This window comes from Canis lupus, chromosome 5 (assembly GCF_048164855.1).
Source record: "Canis lupus baileyi chromosome 5, mCanLup2.hap1, whole genome shotgun sequence".
NCBI lineage: Eukaryota > Metazoa > Chordata > Mammalia > Carnivora > Canidae > Canis > Canis lupus.
The window spans coordinates 74,780,575-74,799,848 of NC_132842.1; the positions used below are offsets into that span (position 1 = coordinate 74,780,575).

Consider the following 19,274-nt stretch of genomic DNA (forward strand, 5'->3'; position numbering starts at 1 on the left):
AAATAGGTTTATTCAGAAATAACAGAGAATTTCAATTTGGGACATGCAAGCTATGGCAAAACCATAGGCAAGTTCAACAAACAAAGAGAGGAATGTTATTTTGAGAAGAAAGAGGAAGTTGAGAGGGGCAGTTTTGAACAAAAGTCCGTTGTAGAAAAGCACAAGGGTAGGGAGATGACCATTTCTTATCGGCTGAGTTGCTGGGGTGGTTTCTCCGGGAGATGCGATCTTCATCTTTCCCCTTGGGGCCTGTTAATGATGATTCTTTCCCCTCCGTGACTCTTCTAGAGATGTGTAATTGGCCTGAGTGGTGGGGCTTCCCCTTCTATTTTCCTTACTCCATTTAGTGAAGTTTCCTCCTTTTTTTTTTTTTTTTTTTTTTAAGATTTGTTTATTGGAGAGAAAGAGAGAGAGAGAAAGAAATAGAGAATGAACAGGGGAGAGGAGAGAAGGAGACTCCCCCACTGAATCAGCAGTCCAGTGCTGGACTTGATTGATCCCAGGACCCTGAGATTATGTCCTGAGCCGAAGGCAGACACTTGACTGAGCCACCCAGGCCCCCCAAGGTTGAAGAGTCTTTCTGGAGGTGTCTTTTCCAATAGACAAACTCCCCCAGTTGCAAGCTGCGTTAAGGTCTTTGTCTAAGGGCTTCCTCTTCTATTTTTCTTAGCCCAGTAAATGAATAGGGGTGGAGAAACTAAGGAGAAAAGGGTGCATAACTCTCAAAGAGCCTAAACAAAAGGTCCAGAGACAGGAACCTGTTGAGGCTTCTCAGAGACCCCTCCATCTGAGCTGTTTTAGTGCTGCCTTCTAGCAGGGGGGGTTGAGCACTGAGACTGTAGCTCTGGTGTCTATAAGGACAGAGAGATTCACTCCCAATCTGGAGAGTGGTTTCTCTGGGCTGAGAAAGAGGAAGGGCTGGGCAGGGCCTTAGACCCCCACACTAGGAATTGGGAGGACGTTGGAAAGACTGGCTGGGGGGCTGAAGGTGCCCAGAGCACCTGAGTGTGTAACAATCTTTTCTCCACTGTCCTGGCCCTTTGCAATAATAGCAGAAATGGAGGGGAGTGGGGGGAGGTTATTTTGTTTAGGGGCCTAGATTTACCAGAGTGAAAGTTAACTTTAGCCATCTTTTTTTTTTTCTTAATCTGTTTAATATTTTTAATCATTCTATTACTTCTAAATTCTTCCACAAAAGGGCACTGCAGTTCTTCAGTTTATTGCAAATAAATCTTAAAAAAAAAACAACAAAAAAGCCAACCATAATATTGAAGCTATAATACAAATTTTTAATTACTGGCACTATACTATAAAGCAAAACAAACATTTTATTTAAGTAAAACAAGGTTAATATTTCACGGGGGAATATATCCAACACATTTTCTTTCTCTATAGATCTACATCCAATGGTGGTATTTTATAGGCTAATTTCAAAACAAATGCATATTAAAAAATGAAAGGCATGTTTTGCTCAGGAATACTATTGTAGGGGATCCCTGGGTGGCGCAGCGGTTTGGCGCCTGCCTTTGGCCCAGGGCGCGATCCTGGAGACCCGGGATCGAGTCCCACATCGGGCTCCTGGTGCATGGAGCCTGCTTCTCCCTCTGCCTGTGTCTCTGCCTCTCTCTCTCTCTCTCTGTGACTATCATAAATAAATAAAAATTAAAAAAAAAAAAAAGAATAACATTTAAAAAAAAAAAAAAAAGGAATACTATTGTACACATATCATATGGGTTGTTTTTACAGCAGATACTAGTTTGCCAAACTTCAATGGCCAAACACAATGCTGGGAGTTTGGTATTATCCACCTAGTTGTTTCTTGCTGCCCTGGATAATCTGGCGGTGAGTAATATTGAGAAACCACCTTGTTGCCACCATTTCTCTTCTTATAGGTGACTCCACTGTGATAGGCATTCATCCTCTTAAGATGCAAGGCCTAGCAAAAAGCCTCCTTAATCTGTCTTTTCGCTTTGTTTACATCTTTTTCAACTCTCTTCCAGTCAATCTGCACATAGTCAGTGTGACTGGCCATCTGAAGAAGAAGAAAACCACCACCTACTGCAGTCTCTGCAAGCTTTCCAACTTTCAGGAACAAAAATCCTACACACCAGCCAGTCACTCCACCCATTACAATCTGGGTGGCTACCGAGTGTTTTTCAACCATAGGTCCGGAACTGTGGCCAAACACTCAATTCCACCAATGGTGTCTTCTTGCATACTCAGTTAAATCCAACACTTCAATAAGACTCGTCATCGCTTTCATACTCTTGGGGAAGGGGGGTTCCGGGTGGCCATGATACTGCCCGTGGCCTAGCCATTTTCTTTTAAGTGACTCATCTAGAGTGCAAGTGAGCTAGTTTACTAAATTAACTAAATCTGCAGTGGACATAGTTTCTCACTTCATCCGGGTCCTTTTACTTATTTATTTTTTTAATATATATTTTTTAAGATTTTATTTATTTATTCATGATAGACATAGAGAGAGAGAGAGAGAGAGAGAGAGTGGCAGAGACACAGGCAGAGGGAGAAGCAGGCTCCATGCTGGGAGCCCGACATGGGACTTTATCCCGGGTCTCCAGGATCAGGCCCTGGGTTGAATTGAAGGCAGTGCTGAACCGCTGAGCCACCTAGGCTGCCCCAAGGCCTGCAGGTTTTAAACACAAAACCAAAGTGTTAGGCATCCAGGTTGAATGGGTGCTGGCAGCATGGGCAGTGAAAGAATTTACTCAAGGCAGAACAAAAGAGATATAAGTTTCTTGCGTACACCGCAAGGGAGTGGTGGACATGACAGCAAAGGAGAGACTGTCTGCCAGGAGGCAGTGGTGGTGGCGAGGGGCTATAGCTACAGGGCAGAATGAGAGAGTATGGGGATGCTTGGGAATTGTCCTTCTCTGGTACCTGTGCCAAAAGTAAGTAAGTAGCCCATGGGTCAGTTAGGGCCTTGTGGCTTAATGAACCTGTTTGCATCAGCTTGGTGGTTGCTGTGCTTCCTTCTGCCTTGCTCAGGTTTCCATTGCTCAAGGCCGTTGCCTAAAAGTGGCCTCTACACACTGGTCCCAGAGGGAGTTGCCCTCAAAGCATTTTGATAACTGGGATCTCATTTCTTGCAGGGTTTTTGTTTTGTTTTGTTTTGTTTTGTTCGTTTGTTTTTTTAATATTCTGGAGAGAAAAAAAGTGGGGGAGAAGAAAAGGAAAGAAAAGAAAAAGAAAAATTTCCAAACAGCACCGTCTCAACAGAAACAGCCTGTTCCTGATTCCTGGTGGAATCACACCAAAGGCCAGCACAGTTCCAGTAGAAATTGTTCCAACAGGAATAGTGTTTTCCTGTTGGCCAGAAAAGGAGTCCGACCAAAGGCCAAAGGAGTACTCTCAGAAAGGACAAAGCCTTTAAAACATCCTGAATAGGGCAGCCCCGGTGGCTCAGAGGTTGGGCGCCACCTTCGGCCCAGGGCGGGATCCTGGAGACCTGGGATCGAGTCTCACATCGGGCTCCCTGCATGGAGCCTGCTTTTCCCTCTGCCAGTGTCTCTGCCTCTCTCTCTATGTCTGTCATGAATAAATAAAATCTTAAAAAAAAAAATAAGAATAAGAGCCCTTTCTTACTCCCACTGTATGTACAGTGTATGTACAGGAATGTTCAGCCATAAGTAAGAAGGAGGAAGATGTTCATGTGCGTTCATGTGCAAACAAGCAATGGTCTCCCAGACGATTAAGGAGGAAAGGAAGGCAGCAAACGCTGAATGGTACGCTGCATTTGTGTACAAGAGAGGGGATTTGTGGATGTGTGTGGAGTCAGCACATGAGAGTCCCCCAGGGAGGACTTGTGACAGCTCCCATCGTCCGTTTAGACACTGTCTGCAGGCTGGGTCTTCTTGTCTTGCCCTTGTGAATCCAAGAGCATATCTCATGATGTCACTGGACACTCAGATAAAAGAAAAGTTTCCAATCTCTGTAAGTCATGAAAGAGTAAGAATCACAACTTCAGACTCTTCAGATTTCCTCTCCCCCTAGCCTAGGCCTGTCCCAGGGGGGAAGACAACTTCTTCCCTCTTTCTTTCCCTCCCTCTTTCTTTCTCCCTCTTCCATTATTCTCTGTTGAGAACCTGCTGTGTGTAAGGAACTGTTCTCATCCTATTTCAGATCGTATGTCATGGGGTGCTGAATGCTCTGAATCATATGTCATGGGGTGCTGAATGCTCTGAAGGAAAATATGGCTGAGAAGGGTTCCTAAAGTCTAGGAGGATGGGTTGGAGGTAGGGTTGGGTGCCAATTTATGGAGATGGTCAGGGAAAGCTTCTCAGATAAGGTGACATTTACTTATTTTTTTTAAGTTTTTATTTTTTAAGTAATCACTACACTCAAAGTGGGGCTCAGACTTACAAACCCCGAGATCAAGAGTCACATGCTTTACTGACTGAGCAATCGAGGCACCCCATCAGATAAGGTGACATTAAAACAAACAGGCTCAAGTCACCATGCATGGAACCGTCCACCCCTGCTGAAGCTGAAATCTGACGAGCTACTCTTGTGTTTACCTTGCTGGGGACAGTCACTGTGGGGCCTCATCTGGGGATCCCTTGAGGAGGGCCAGCTGTTTACAACGGCTCCCCTGGTCCCAGGACACCCCAGGACACCTTCGGTCTCTGTGCTGAGGCCTCCTTGCCCCTGCAGGAGACCTTCTCTGGTGGCATAGTTCTGGCCTGGAGCAGCACACACCTGCTGAGGCCTGCTTTCCTGGAAATGCATTAGCTCCCTCCCACCACTGCCCTCTGCTCTGCTTCTACCGCCAGCCTTTCCCCCTTGGGATTCTTGGGCAAAAGTCTCATACCTGGCCATGGAGTCCCAGGGGAAACCCCTCACCTCTTGGGCTGCTCTCCTTGAAGCCCCCTCACCCTATCCCACCCCTCTAATCTCTGACTCCAGGATAAAGCCCTCCTACTTAGGCAAGCCTCTACCTACCTTTCAAATGCCATCTGCTGCCCTGAGACTCCTATGCTCCAGCCCTAGAACATGATGGTTCATTCCCTATACTTACCCACCGTTCACATCTCTGTACTTTTGCACATGCTGTTCCTACTGCCTGGAAAGTTCTTCCCCTCCTCATGGCTCAGAGAACCCTTCCTCATCCTTGTAAGGCTCACTCCAAGTGGACTCTAGGCAAAGAGTTTCTGTAGGCAATCCATGTCCCCTGCACTGTGCCCCCACCACACCACGCACAGGCTGAGATTGTGGTCTTGGGTCCAACCCCCTTGTTTGAATCCTGGCTTTGCTATGCGTATGAGTCAGGAATGGCTGCAATAATGCTGTGTAACAAATCACCTCAATACTCGGGGCTTACAACAAGCCTTGATTTTTCTCCTTTATTGGCGGGGGGCGGGGGGGGGGGCAGTGAAGACCTGAACCAGAGAAATTGGTTGAGCTCATTTGTTGAGCAGGCACGATATGCCAGGTGCCGCGAGTACTTGACACATAGGATTTAACTTACTCCTCACACCAACCCTATATGGAGGGTACTGACCTGTTTTAAGGTGCATGAACTAGATATCCAGAGAGGCTACAGAACTTGCCTGGGGTAAGTGGCAGAGCTAAAACACACTCAGGTGCTTCACCACTTGCTGCCCCCAATGAATGGATGCTCTTGTTTTGGGGAAAAGATAAGAATGAGGGATCCCTGGGTGGCTCAGCTGTTTAGCACCTGCCTTCAGCCCAGGATGTGATCCTGAGGTCCCGAGATCAAGTCCCACATCAGGCTCCCTGCTGGAGCCTGCTTCTCCCTCTGCCTGTGTCTCTGCCTCTCTCTCTGTTTCTCTCTTATGAATAAATAAATGAAATCTTAAAAAAAAAAAAAAAAGATAAGAATCAGTTCAGAATCATTCGGGGCCCACACCCTTCCTCTTACTTTGGGTGCACTGAAGCCCTTCCCGATGGCCTCCTAGCTCAGAGCCTGATTTCTGAGGCCTTTTGACTCTCTAGGCCTACCCAGGAATCTGGTCTCCCTGGAGACCCCGATCTTCTGACAGCTGGATAATGCTCAGCCTGCTGGCTAGGTTCCCCACCTTCCTCTTCTAGGTCCAGACTCAAAGGATTACAGGGCTCTGGGCTCTTGGACGAGTGGAGTCATTGGGCCTCCCTCAGGTGGCTGAGCTGGGGGAGGGCAGGAAAGGTTGCTGCCCTGGGGCTGTTCTCACCCTGCTTGGGCTGGAGGAGTTGGGGCACAGCAGGGGAGGGAAGGAGTCGTCCTGGTCCCACATCTTCACTCCTTGTCACCAGTACTGTGCAGCAGATAAGAGCTAGGCTGGATCCAGGCCTGCCACTAGCCAACTGGGTGGCCTTGGGCAAGCAGCATCTTCCTGAAGGAGTTTCCTCATCCACGAAATGAGATTATGAAAGAACACCCTCATGGGCTTATAGCGTGTGGAAAGGGCTTTGCCTTGGGCCAGGCACTTTTTAAATTTTAATCATTCAGCTCTCAAATATCCCTAGCCAAGGTTCAGGGTGAAGTGATTCCTGCCCCCCCGCCTCCCCTGCCCTCCCAGCACACCTCCAGATCCATTTCTCAGAGCCTAACTGCACTGGGAGCTATGTGACCTGGAATATATCATTTCTCCCTCTGGGCCTCAGTTTTTCTGTCCATAAAATGGAGGTCATCACACTCAATTTGTAGGAATGGATGAGGCTAAATGAGATAATATAACCGTCCTATGTTCCCTTTTTGATCCCCAGGCTCCCAATTTGTATGATGGGTCAGTAGGGTTGTCTGGCTCAGCGGAGATGCTTTGGCAACTATTTAGTGCACATGGCAAGAATTTAATAAACTGTAGCTTTAAAACTTTGTTTTTTTAAAACCATTGCTTTAAAAACGTGTCCAGTACAGAGCAGGTGTTCCAAAACTGGAAGTGGAGACTAAGTCACAATCCAAGTTTTAAATTTGTATTCACTATGATAGAATATATTCCATCATATAGAGTATAATTTCCATGATATCCTTACTTGTCATTTCCTATGCCCTCCCTGTTCTAAATGATTGGATCCTTTATGCCACTTTTTCTATCTACATGGATATTAGAGATTTAACTAATTCTTAGGGTGATTATGATTATACATATTTTGTTATGCTATAACAAGGAAAAATATACATTCCTCTAGTATTCATTGCAGTTGACAAAGAACCTTCATACCCACTGTTTTATTTATTTATTTATTTATTTATTTATTTATTTATTTATGATAGACACAGAGAGAGAGAGAGAGGCAGAGACACAGGCAGAGAGAGAAGCAGGCTCCATGCCCGGAGTCCGACGCGGGACCCGATCCCCGGTCTCCAGGATCGCGCCCTGGGCCAAAGGCAGGCGCTACGCCACCCAGGGATCCCGATACCCACTGTTTTAATTGTCCTAACAACCTGTCAGGTATTATTATTTGCATTCCAGACGTGATAAACTTAAGGCAGAGAAAAAGAGACTTGCCCAAGGTCACATGGTGAGCTGGGGGTGGCCCCAGGACTTGGATCTCCTCATCATGCCCACGCCCTACACAGTTTCTCTGAATGGACTTAAAGCTCCCTGAGGCAGAGCAGTGTCCCCTCTTAGACCCTCCCCTCTCGGCTCTGCACCCATCAGGCTGCGTGTGGCCCAGATGGGGTCACAGGTCCAGAGGAGTGAACAATCCCTGCTGGGGTTTGCTGAGGGATCCTTCACCCTTTGGGCGCTCCCATCCTGGGGGGGAGATGTTACACTGGGGAGTAGAAAGTGGGGGGTTTTAATAGAGGTTCAAACATAAGGCCTTGCGCTGGCCAACCCGGGGAAGCGGCCCACGGGGCGGGCTGGGGTGGGAACATGAAGACGGGGGTGCAGAGGCGGGGTGGGGCTCCCCAGGCCAAGAGATGAAGATGGGGGCGCCAGGCCCATCGCAAGCACAGGAAGCCTCGCGAGCGGAGGCGCGGGGACCCGGCGGCTTGGGGGGGGACCCCGCGGGCGCACCGGGCGCTCCGGCCACACCCGCCCGCGCCGCCACCCCGACTCCGGAGCTGGGGCTCCGCGGCGGCGGGAGCGGGGCCCGCCCAGCGGGGGGCTCGGGCGAGAGCTTCTGCTTTCCTCCGGCACGTGGGCCCCCCGCACCCCCGCGGCGCGGCGCCCCAGTGTGGGGAGCCCTCCAGGCCCCGCCCGCCGCCCCGCCCCGCCCCCTGAGCGGCCCGGGGCGGGACCACCGCCGCCCCTTTATCCGCCGCAGGTCCCGGGGCGCTCAGGGCCGGGATCGGAGCCGGCCGCCCCGCCGCAGGTACCCGGGCGCTCGCGGGGGGCGGGGGGCGGCGCCCCCGGTGAGAGCGGGAGGCCGGGGGGCCCGCTGGAGCCGAGCACCCGGGGCGGGGTGCGCAGGGCGGACGGCGGCCTGGGCGGGCCGCGGTGGCCGCGAGCGGGAGAGGCCGGGGGCTCGCTGCTGCCCCTGCGGGCGCGTCTCGGGAGGCTCCGGGGCGCGAGGGGCGCAAGTACCTGGAGCTGCATGGTGTGAGGGAGGCGCCCCGCTTGGGGGACGCCTAGGCGGGCTGGGATGCGGAAGCCTGGCTCGGGGTCGGGGAGCAGGGAGGTTCCCCGACCCGGGAGGGGGAGGGGGGCCCCACATCGCCCCTAGCGCTTGCCCCGAGCCTGCAGGCGTTGGGGACCCCCAGAGGTCCCGGGGGCCGCCCGTGCAGGCCTGGCCTGATGAGGGGCCTGGGCAGGCCACGGCGGGGGAGGCGGAGAGTTGGAGGATCCCCAGAGCCTGGCTGCACCTGGTCGGATGGTCCAGGCAGGACCTTAGGTTTTAGCTCCTGCGGGACAGGGTTCCAGCCCCAGACGGCAAGGGGCTTGTGCCACCTCTGAGCCTGTTGGCGAGAGGCCGCCGCACTCCAGCCTCAGTTTACCTGAGCGGAGGGGCTCTCGCTGGCCGGTGGTGGAAGCTGACCCCCTTTCCCATCCCGTGTGCTGGGTGACTCCAGGCAGCTCGCCCAACCTCTCTGAGCCTGCTTTCCTCTCACTGGTTCCTCCTTGTCCTCAGCATTAGTGAGTCTCAGTTCCACAGAAGGGCTCCTTTGAGTTACTGACTCTACTCTGATCACAAACGGAGGCCCAGAGCGCAGTGACAAAAAAACAAAAATGATTTCCGTTCAGTTTTGGAAGAAGTGGAAGGACTTTTTTTTTTTTTTTTTTTTTTTAACACATTCTGCCGAGTTGGGGAATTGGTTTGCATTGAGGGAGGTGACCCAGTTGCTGGGAGATCGGGAGGCCAGCCAGGGATGAAAACTTTGTGTAATCTGTGGCCACCCACTGGATGCCTGGGAGTTGACTGCAGGGGATGAAGGGCAAGAGCACAGGTTTGAGAGTCAGATGATGTGCCTCGCCATTCTGCTTCTTGGGCTGTGACACCAGCTTACGTGGAGGTTCAAAGGTGATTTGAGGAAGACATGAAATGTGTGTGAAAGTTCTTCGTAAACAGCAAGCCACTGTAAATTACTAATGTCAGTGCCTAATCTTATTAATAATATTTTGGGCTCTTACATGACATTGTCCTTGCAGGACCCCGCACGAACATTTATCTCTAACAACTCCTGTATTAACACAGGTCTAGTTTTGCTATTATTGTTGCTGTTATTATTATTTTTAAGTAGGTGCCATGCCAACCTGCGGCTTGAACTCACAACCCTGAGATCAAGAGTCACAGGCTATACCTACTGAGCCAGCCAGGCTTCCCTGCTGCCTTAACTATTATTTTTATCTGAGGTTAGACTTTGTCTTTTCTGGCAAGATAAAGTTGTCTTTAAGGGAGTGTGCTGAAAAATCAGGGCCCAGAGAAGCAAAAATGGATATTTTGTGTGCCCAGATGGAGGCAAGAGAGAAAGTGGAATTATAACCAGTTAATACTCCTAATAGTTAGGAATTTTTTCCTTAAGCTATTATGCTCCAAGTGGGCAGGGTATTAATATCCTTAGTTCTTACTCTTAGATGTTAATTGTCTGGGCTATTGGTTCCATGAGGGATGTGTTTTTTTTTTTTTTAAGATTTTATTTTATTTATGAGAGGCAGAGAGAGAGAGAGAGAGAGAGAGAGGGAGAGGGAGAGGGAGGGGGAGAGGGAGGGAGAGAGAGAGGCAGAGACACAAGCAGGCTCCATGCAGGGAGCCCGATGCGGGACTTGATCCCCGCCTCCAGGATCAGGCCTGGGCCAAAGGTGGCGCTAAACCACCTTTGGTTGGTTGAGCTACTGGGGCTGCCCCCTGAGGGATGTGTTTTAACTGCTTTGTTCACTGCTGAAGTTCCAACACCTGGCACACAGTAGGCCTAAAACAATTAGAATGTCTCCGGGTCTGATGGGCCCTTTGATGTTGCTGATAAATTTATTCTCTCCTTTGATATTCGGAGAAACAGGGCCAAGAGGGGTATCGAATTGTGACTTGTCCTGTGACTTGTCCGAGGTCACACAGGGAGTGAATGGCTGAGCCAGGACCAGAACCCAACAAAAATAGCAGGGTCGCGCTGTGCCGGAGCCAACACCTTCCATTTAGAACTTTGTTTTGCTTTCACAAGAGCCCAAGGGGTAGCTATTACTCTCCTTCGATTATGAATGAGGAACTAGGCTCAGAGAGGCTAAGGGACTAGAAAGCAAAGTCACACAGCTGATAAGTTTCAGACCTGAAATCCCATCCTCACATAAAAATGGGGACCTGGCTTCTCTTGAGATAGTCTGCCGGAGGTGAGTGACACCCTCTCTTGGGACGTCAGCTGTCTACACTTCTGCACAGTCAGCACCTGGGTGGCTTCTCTGGGGCTGGGTTTTCCCTGGCCCATAAGGCATTTCATTTGTGTGGCTGAGCCCAGTCGGGGCAGGGAGTCTGCTTCCTCCACCAGCCCTGTAGCGTTTTGCCTGCCACGTGCACTAAAGTCTATGGGACGGATATAACCCAGGGCTCTCCCACTTGGACATCTGTTTACGGCCCCATCCCCATAACCCTGTTTTGCCCCCAGGAGTTTAGAGGACTCTTTGACTGTATGTCAGGTGGAGACCAGGAGGAACTGGGGCAAGCCTTGGTTGAGGAGCTAGATGAGGAGGTTGACCTTGTGTTTAGGGAAAGAGGAATGTGAGGGGGGAAGGCAGAGGAAGACAGAGCTTCTCTGACAGGAACTCCCACTTGGGCCCCGGAGATCTCAGTTCTGAGGCTCAGCCAACCTGGAAGCCTCTCGAACCTGCAAGACCTGCCCTGGCCAGGCCACATGCCTTTTGGATCACCTGCTAGTGTGGTCCACCCCCTTTACCCTCCTCCTGGGGGATGGAGCAGCTGAAATCAAGACTCTTTCCCTGGTGGCTTCTCTTCCCAGCGCTTGTCTTGGGTCTGTGCAGCACAAGTACGAATCTTTAGGGCTCTGTGAATCTAGAGGGGTTACTCTGAATGGGCTATGCTGAGGAGAATTCAATTATTAAATAAGATCAGTGTCCCCAGAAGTTCAAACTCTAGCCAGATTTCCTGGTCCTTGCATGCATCCTCAGAGAAAGGAAAACGTCACAAGAGACACAGTTAACTCAAGACCCCAAATCCAGTGGAACCAGCTATGAAGGCTAAAAAGAAGACAGTTTTTTTTGAGGATGTCAAGCAAATCTCTTGGGCTGGGGGTAATTCGAATACTACTACCATTAATAATAGTTAGTTACTACTACTATTAATAACTAACAATAGTAGCATATTTATCCAGTCCCTAAACTGTGCTAAAACTTTATTCTAATGAGTTCAATCTTTACAACAATCTGTGCTGTAGATATTATAATTCCCATGAGGGAGCTAAAGATCAGAGAAGGTGAGTCACTTGTCTTAGCATGTCACAGCTAGCATGTTATGGAGACAGGCTTCAAACCTGGTTTTTCTGAATCTGAAGTCCCGTCTCCTTCGTGAGCCTTTACGGTGTCTGTTTTCTCCTTTATTTCTAACTTCTTTCCATTATGATTCTTGGTGAATAGGGAACAGAAGCCAATCCAGTTTGCCTGGCCTCCATCAACCAGGCCCTGGTCACCTGGTCTCAGCCCAGCTTTGCCCTCCTTGCTGTGTGAACCTTGGGTAAGTCACAACATTTTAGCCAGCCTTGGGTTTTCCCAGATGCTTCATGTGGTGAATGCTGAGCTTCCTTCTGCAGCTGAGGCCGAGGTAGGAGGACAGTGTTTAGCTGGGGATTTGACCAGTGTGGGAATGGTGTTGTGGGGGAGGGACAGGTGGAGGTTTTCTTCAGCCCCACCCTCTGGTGACATCACATAAGACACCTCCAGTCCTTGGAAGCCCCGCCCCTAGGGACCCTCACCTGTGGAAGTGCCACCCAGTGCTTGGCATCTGGTGAATTTGCCCAGTCCCACAGCGGAAGTCATCAGTCCCCAGGCTCGAAAAAAACCCCTAGGTAACCTAGGTTTGGAGGGGGCCATGGAGGGTGGCCTGAAATAGGCAGGTCCTGGCAGCCTGGAGGGGCAGATGGCTCAGAGGATTCTCTGAGGGTGGCCGGTGGATACTTACCTCCTCCTTCCAGCTCATGCTGGACCCCACATCTGTTGCTTTCCCCTGGACTCAGAGCCCCTTTCCATGGAGTCAGGAGATGGGAACCAGTTCTGAAAATAGACCTATCCAGATGGGATGGGGCCTTGGGGTGAGATCTAAAGGAAGTAGGGAGCAGGATCTCTATCCCAGTATGTAGCCTCTGGGTTCTGTGCTTAGGCCCCAAATGTGTCTGGTGGAGGAGGAGGGCCCCGAGTAAGCTATCAGCACCTGAGGAGTAGCTATAAGCTAGGCCTTCATTGGTAGAGAGCCAGTGGATGGCTGGTAACGTGGGGAGACTGAGGTCCCTGGATGCATGATGCATGCCAGTTGCTAGAAGACTAAGGAGATAATTTGTGGAAAGGTGAACACCAATAAAAAATAAATTTATAAAAAAAATTTGTGGAAAGGGCCTTGGCTACCTGCTTTAGACTATTATTTTCTTTCTTTCTTTCTTTCTTTCTTTCTTTCTTTCTTTCTTTCTTTCTTTCTTTCTTTCTCTCTCTCTCTCTCTCTCTCTCTCTTTCTTTCTTTCTTTCTTTCTTTCTTTCCTTCCTTCCTTCTTTCTTTTAAGATTTTTTATTTATTCACGAGAAACAGAGAGAGGCAGAGACATAGGCAGAGGGAGAAGCAGGCTCCATGCAAGGAGCCTGACATGGGACTTGATCCCAGGTCTCCAGGATCATGACCTGGGCTGAAGGCAGGGGCTAAACCACTGAGCCACCCAGGGATCCCCTAGACTATTATTTTCTAAAGTAGTTCCATGGAATACAGATTGGCATGACAGGAGGCAAGGTAGTGTGTGTGTGTGTGTGTGTGTGTGTACACACATGCATGCGTGTGTGCATGTGCATCTTGGGGAAGGAGCGCCTCTAACCTCTCTGAATTTCAGTATCCTCCAAAATAAAATGGGCATAATGCCTACCTCAACAGGCTAGTTATGAGAATTAATTACAACAAGGTTATAAAGAGTGAGCATATAGTAAACACTTACATTGCAGCTGGCTTTATAATATAATTATCACCAGGAAAAGAATCCTTGGTCAGGTAGGCTTGACAAATGTGGGTTCAACAAAGTGAAGTGGCTTTCTTTGCTGCAGGACTTCTCAGAGCCTTTAATAGGCTGTTATGACTTGGGAAGTTCTGAGTGGGGTATGGAGCCTTGGACTAGATTTGATGGATCACAGGGACCCAGGAACTAGGCCACCATCACACATTATCATTCCAGGGTCCTTTTCCCTTGTCGTGGAATGGGAACCTTGCTGGATTGGGCAACTCCGTAGGAGGCCTTCCTGTCTCTGGACTCTTGTTTCCTCAATGTAAAACAAAGGTGCTGCATGAGACACTTTCAGAGGCCTTTTCTGGCTTCCCGAGGTTCTGAGTTGGAAGGCCAGAGTTGTAGACAAGGGTAGAGGCTCCCCAGTCTCTTGGGGAGGAGAGGGCCTCCAGAGCTGGCTCCTCCATTAGCAAGGCAGGCTAGGAGGCTGTCATGGGTGGAAGTGGCCAGCAAGGTCTGCTTTCTAGCCCTGACCTCTGCCAGGCTGTCTGGGGAATGAGAAATGGAAGGGCCCTGCACTGCCCTGTCAGAAGCATCCCCTGTGCGATATTGTGGTGACTTGTTTAACTACTGCCTCCTCATTGGACTAGGAGAGGCCAGGGACCAGAGCTGACTTGGGAAGTGTAACGCAGGGAGGCTTAGGGATGCAGGTCAGGCTAGGGTGAGGAGGAGGGTGGGCTGGGGGCTTGACTTGATAGTGCCTTGGCATGGCAAGCTCCCTGCGTTTACTTGGACTGTGTATAAATTATTGCGGGGGCCTTGGGGGTGATTATGGTGTTGCTGGTGGCAGAGACATGAGTGCTCTGTCCTGCCTGGATCCCCTTGCCTCTTACAGTGACTGGTACCAAGGTAGTTGCGATAAATATCTGATGAAAGATGGACAGAAAACCAGGATGCCGAGCCAAACAGCTTGTTGGAGGGAATTTATTGGAGGGGTGGGAGTTGTCTGGGCAGGTGCTAGTGTTTCAATAGATATTTGCTTTTTTTTTTTTTAAGATTTATTTATTTGAGAGAGAGAACATGAGAGAACACAGAAGGGGAGGTGGGGAGAGGGAGAAGCAGAGAGCCTGATGTGGGGCTCTAACCCAGAACCCTGGGATCATGACCTGAAACACAGGCAGAGGCTTAACCAGCTGAGCCATCCAGCCACCCAATAGATATTTGATTTAATGAATGACACAATGAATGATGATAAGCCTGAATTAAGCAACTGGTTTCAGACAAAAGTATCTAGAGAGTAACTATGAAATGGATAATAGAACTCGCCACCTTGTCTTGCAAAGGGCAGTTCATTTATTTATTTAAGATTTATTTATTTACTTAAGATTTATTTATTTACTTAAGATTTATTTATTTATTTATTTATTATAGACATAGAGAGAGAGAGAGAGAGGCAGAGACACAGGCAGAGGGAGAAGCAGGCTCCATGCCGGGAGACCGACGCAGAACTCGATCCTGGGACTCCAGGATCGCGCCCTGGGCCAAAGGCAGGTGCTAAACCGCTGAGCCACCCAGGGATCCCATAAAGTTTAGTTAAGATTGCAAACTGAGTTCAGATTGTGCCTCTGCCACTTCCTAGCTACATGATGGGCAGGGTCCTTAATGTCTCCCTGCCTCAGTTTCTTATCTGCAAAATGGGACTAATGATAGTACCTATGTACAGGGTGTTCTGAAGCATAAGTGAGTCAGTTATATATCAAGTGCTTAAAACGGTGTCTGGCACAGGGTTGCCTGGGTGGCTCAGTAGTTGAGTGTCTGTCTTTGGCTCAGGTCATGATCCCCGGGTCCTGGATTGAGTCCTGCATTGGGCTCCCCGCAGGGAGCCGCCTCTCCCTTTGCCTATGTCTCTGCCTCTCTCTCTGTGTCTCTTGTGAAAAACAAAAACAAAATGGTGTTTGGCACGTAGCAAGTACTGTATAAGCATTTGCTATGATTTGTTTTCCATCGATAATCTCCACCATACCATGAAGTTCTTGGGGGCAGGGATCATTTTTTTAAAAGGTTTTATTTATTTATTTATTCATGAGAGACACAGAGAGATAGAGAAGCAGAGACACAGGCAGAGGTAGAAGCAGGATCCATGCAGGAAGCCCGATGCAGGATTCGTTCCTGGGACTCCAGGATTATGTCCTGAGGTGAAGGCAGATGCTCAACTGCTGAGCCACTCAGGCATCCTGGGGGCAGGGATCCAATCTTTTTCCTCTCTGCCCTTCCCTGGACCCAGCACAGGACCTGAGGCAGAGGAAGGGCTCAGTAGGTGTTTGCTAAATCAGCAAATGAATGAATGAATGAATGAATATGGTTTATATATATACTGTATAACCTATACAGGAAGAGTGCATGGGGTCAGTAAGGGGATCCCCTGGAGGTAGCAGTTTGAACTGGCCCTAAAGGATTTCAGTGGCAGGAAAGGAAGTTGGCAGAGGGTGTGATATTTGGGTTAGGTGGGAAATGAGGGTAGGAGCAGCATCTTGAATGCCTGGGTGAGGGATTAGATTTGATTTCTTTGAAATTAGCAACCGTGAGTGGGAGTGGAAAGGCTGGAGGAGGGCTCTTTAGAGTGGAGGTGTGGCTGAGGGAAAGGGCTGTTTTTATAGAATCAGTTGTTAACTGGGGACTTCAGGAAGAAAAGTGGCTTTTTGAGTTGGGGGCTTTACGGGTGTGAAGTGTTACCGAGATGTTATTGTGTTCTTTGATTCAACAAACACTGAGTGCCAGCTACCTGCTAAGCCCCTGGGGTTCAGAAAATAATGAGACTAACTGCCTACCATTGTTGGGCTCACATGAACAATTTTAATGCCCGCGAAAAATGTTATAATGGCCAAAGGATGGGTATCTTATGGTAGGCACTCAAGTAGCAAGGTCATTGTCAGAGGTTCAGGGGGCCAGGGAAAGGATCACAGAAGAAGTGGGTTTTGAAGGAGGATTAGGAGTTTACCGAGTAGGCAAGATGAGGAAAATGTCTCAGGCAGAAGTACCAGCTTGTATAAACCTAAGCTTGTGTAAACCTAAGCTTGTGTAAACCTAGACTGAAGTGGAAGTGGCTGAGGTAGTGAGTCTCCTTAATTCATCCCTCAGGCATGGATTGAGCACCTACAGCATGCCAGGCACTGTTCTAGGCACTTGGGACGCATCAGGGAGCAGAACAGTCATAGGGGCAGAGCTGTGATCTTCCTTAGGATGACTCCTCTCTTCCGAAACTCAGTGTAGGGACAAAGGGGGCGGGTAGGAGGGAGTAAGAAGTGGGCTCCAGAGCCTCCCAGCTGTTGCTCATGGTGGGCAAGGGGCAAGGAACCAGTGCCCTGAGTCTGCTCTGGCCTCTCCCCCAGCTCCCTGCCTGGCCCACAGCCATGGCCACGATGGTGGCCCAGAAGCTCAGCCATCTCCTGCCCACCTTGCGGCAGGCCCACCAGGAGCCGCAGCCGTCCGGGCAGCCGGAGCCTGTCTTCACGGTGGACCGAGCCGAGGTGCCACCCCTCTTCTGGAAGCCGTACATCTACGTGGGCTACCGGCCGCTGCATCAGACCTGGCGCTTCTACTTCCGCACGCTCTTCCAGCAGCACAACGAGGCGGTGAACGTCTGGACCCACCTGCTGGCCGCCCTGGTGCTGCTGCTGCGGCTGGCCGTCTTTGCGGGGACCGTGGACTTCTGGGGAGACCCACACGCCCTGCCCCTCTTCATCATTGTCCTCGCGTCCTTCACCTACCTCTCCCTCAGTGCCTTGGCTCACCTCCTGCAGGCCAAGTCCGAGTTCTGGCATTACAGCTTCTTCTTCCTGGACTACGTGGGCGTGGCCGTGTACCAGTTCGGCAGCGCCCTGGCGCACTTCTACTACGCCATCGAGCCCGCCTGGCACGCCCAGGTGCAGACCATCTTCCTGCCCACGGCCGCCTTTCTCGCCTGGCTTTCTTGCACCGGCTCCTGCTACAGCAAGTATAGCCAGAAACCTGGCCTGCTGGGCCGCACTTGCCAGGAGGTGCCCTCCGCGCTGGCCTACGCGCTGGACATCAGCCCCGTGGTGCACCGCATCCTGGTGTCCCCCGACCCCACGGCAGATGACCCAGCTCTTCTCTACCACAAGTGCCAGGTGGTCTTCTTCCTGCTGGCTGCTGCGTTCTTCTCAGCCTTCGTGCCTGAGCGCTGGTTTCCTGGCAGCTGCCACGTCTTTGGCCAGGGCCACCAGCTCTTCCACGTATTCCTGGTGCTGTGCACCCTGGCTCAGCTGGAGGCCGTGGCCCTGGACTACGAGGCCCGGCGGCCCATCTATGAGCCTCTGCACGCCCGCTGGCCTCACAACTTCTCTGGCCTCTTCCTGCTCACGGTGGGCAGCAGTGTCCTGACCGCGTTCCTGCTGAGCCAGCTGGTGCGGCGCAAACTCGACCGGAAGACCCAGTGAGGGGGGTGGCGGCCGGTAGGGAGGGAGGTGTTGAGGGAGTCCAGGGGTCCGGGCTTGGCTCCAGGTGGGAATAAGGGCCTGGTAAAGTTGTTTGTGTCCGGCCTGCAGTGACTTTCTGTGAACGCCTCAGCTGCCGATGATGGTACTGGCCAGCCCTTGGATTTGGGGATTGACTAGGGGCTTGCTGGGCTCCACTCCTGGGCCTGCCCCAGGCCTCAGCCCTGGGAGGAGAAAAGATAAAGATGCAGGCCCGCCTGGTTTGCCTCTCCCCCCAGTGCCTCTCACCAGGGGTGAGGATCAGGGACCAGCTGGGGGCAGGACCCTGGTTTGCAGCTTCCAGATTAACTGAGAAGACAGAGTGAGGGTAGAATTTAGGCCAGAACCAGGTTTGAGCTGAGAGGCAGAAGAGGGCTCAGCAGCTCCCCCTCTACCCAGATTTCATTGGTGGATAGGGAATGAATGGAGGATCTTAACAGTCCTTGAGCTCCAGCCTGGAGTTTTGGAGTTCTGGAGAGTCTCCAAAGGTAGAAGATTGTGCTAGGTAGAAATGGATCCCCCCTAGTGCCCACACCTCAGTTACTGTCTCACGTGGGGAACCCCCACCTTTCTAGCTCTGGCCTCTATGTCCCACACATCCTGTTCCTAGCCTCTCTCCTGGTTTCCTTGTTCTTGATTCAGTTATTCTTTCAGTGTTTCCTGGGCCTCTGCTCAGAGGCAGGCTACCAGCTGAGTCCTGTGGGTTAATGCAGGATGATGAGAGCTTTAAAATTGGAATGACCCCATCAGGGGAAGTACTGAGGAGGGAATAATCAGTGCTGCTTGCCACCTCACGAGCTTGGGTTGGAAAGTGTGAATAGGAGTTTGCAGATGAAGAGGGGCATTCCAGCCAAAGGGAAAAGCCTATACAAAGGCCAAAGAGGTACTGAAGGGAGGAGGTCATTGGGGTTGGACATAGGGGTGGTCTGGACTCTGATATGTCCTGGATGCAATAAAGTGACTGATACAACAGCCTCTTTGCTTTTTGCCTCCTGTCCCAGAAATGGGGCCCTGGGACCTCCATGGACCTGCTCATCGTGTTGAGGAGGTTTTCCACGGGAAGCTGGGGTCCCCAGGGGTGGGAGCAGGGAGGATGAAGGCAATTCCTGTTTGATCTTTGCCTGGGGGGTGGTTGCGGGCTTTATATACTGTATATGTGAACTTTCTCTTTTTTGCAGGGAAGGGAGGCAGTTTTATACTCAATAAGTTTTAGAAGTTAAAGGAATTTGTGAAATTTTACAGAA

The 19,274-nt window shown here is 50.6% G+C and overlaps 1 protein-coding gene and 1 long non-coding RNA gene across 9 annotated transcripts in view; one reads left to right on the forward strand and one right to left on the reverse strand.

Annotated features, from left to right (window-relative positions):
* Nucleotides 1-12,255, reverse strand: part of LOC140634159 (uncharacterized) — a 32,703-nt gene extending 20,448 nt beyond the window's left edge. For all 4 annotated transcript variants that reach the window (XR_012031678.1, XR_012031676.1, XR_012031677.1 and 1 more), the window contains exon 1: nt 11,879-12,255. This is a non-coding gene — a long non-coding RNA (uncharacterized lncRNA). The remainder of the gene's footprint in view (nt 1-11,878) is intronic.
* Nucleotides 7,868-19,002, forward strand: PAQR7 (progestin and adipoQ receptor family member 7). 5 transcript variants are annotated; one of them, XM_072827727.1, is made up of 3 exons: nt 7,868-8,277; nt 11,982-12,078; nt 16,927-19,002. In XM_072827727.1, the coding sequence occupies exons 1-3, from the start codon at nt 7,883-7,885 to the stop codon at nt 17,992-17,994; spliced, it is 1,560 nt and encodes a 519-aa protein (XP_072683828.1). In that variant the 5' UTR covers nt 7,868-7,882; the 3' UTR covers nt 17,995-19,002. The 5 variants fall into 5 exon arrangements, with proteins under 5 accessions (XP_072683828.1, XP_072683832.1, XP_072683829.1 ...); XM_072827731.1 differs by lacking the exon at nt 7,868-8,277 and adding an exon at nt 9,248-9,423; XM_072827728.1 differs by lacking the exon at nt 7,868-8,277 and adding an exon at nt 10,233-10,724.
* The last annotated feature ends 272 nt before the right edge of the window (nt 19,003-19,274 follow it).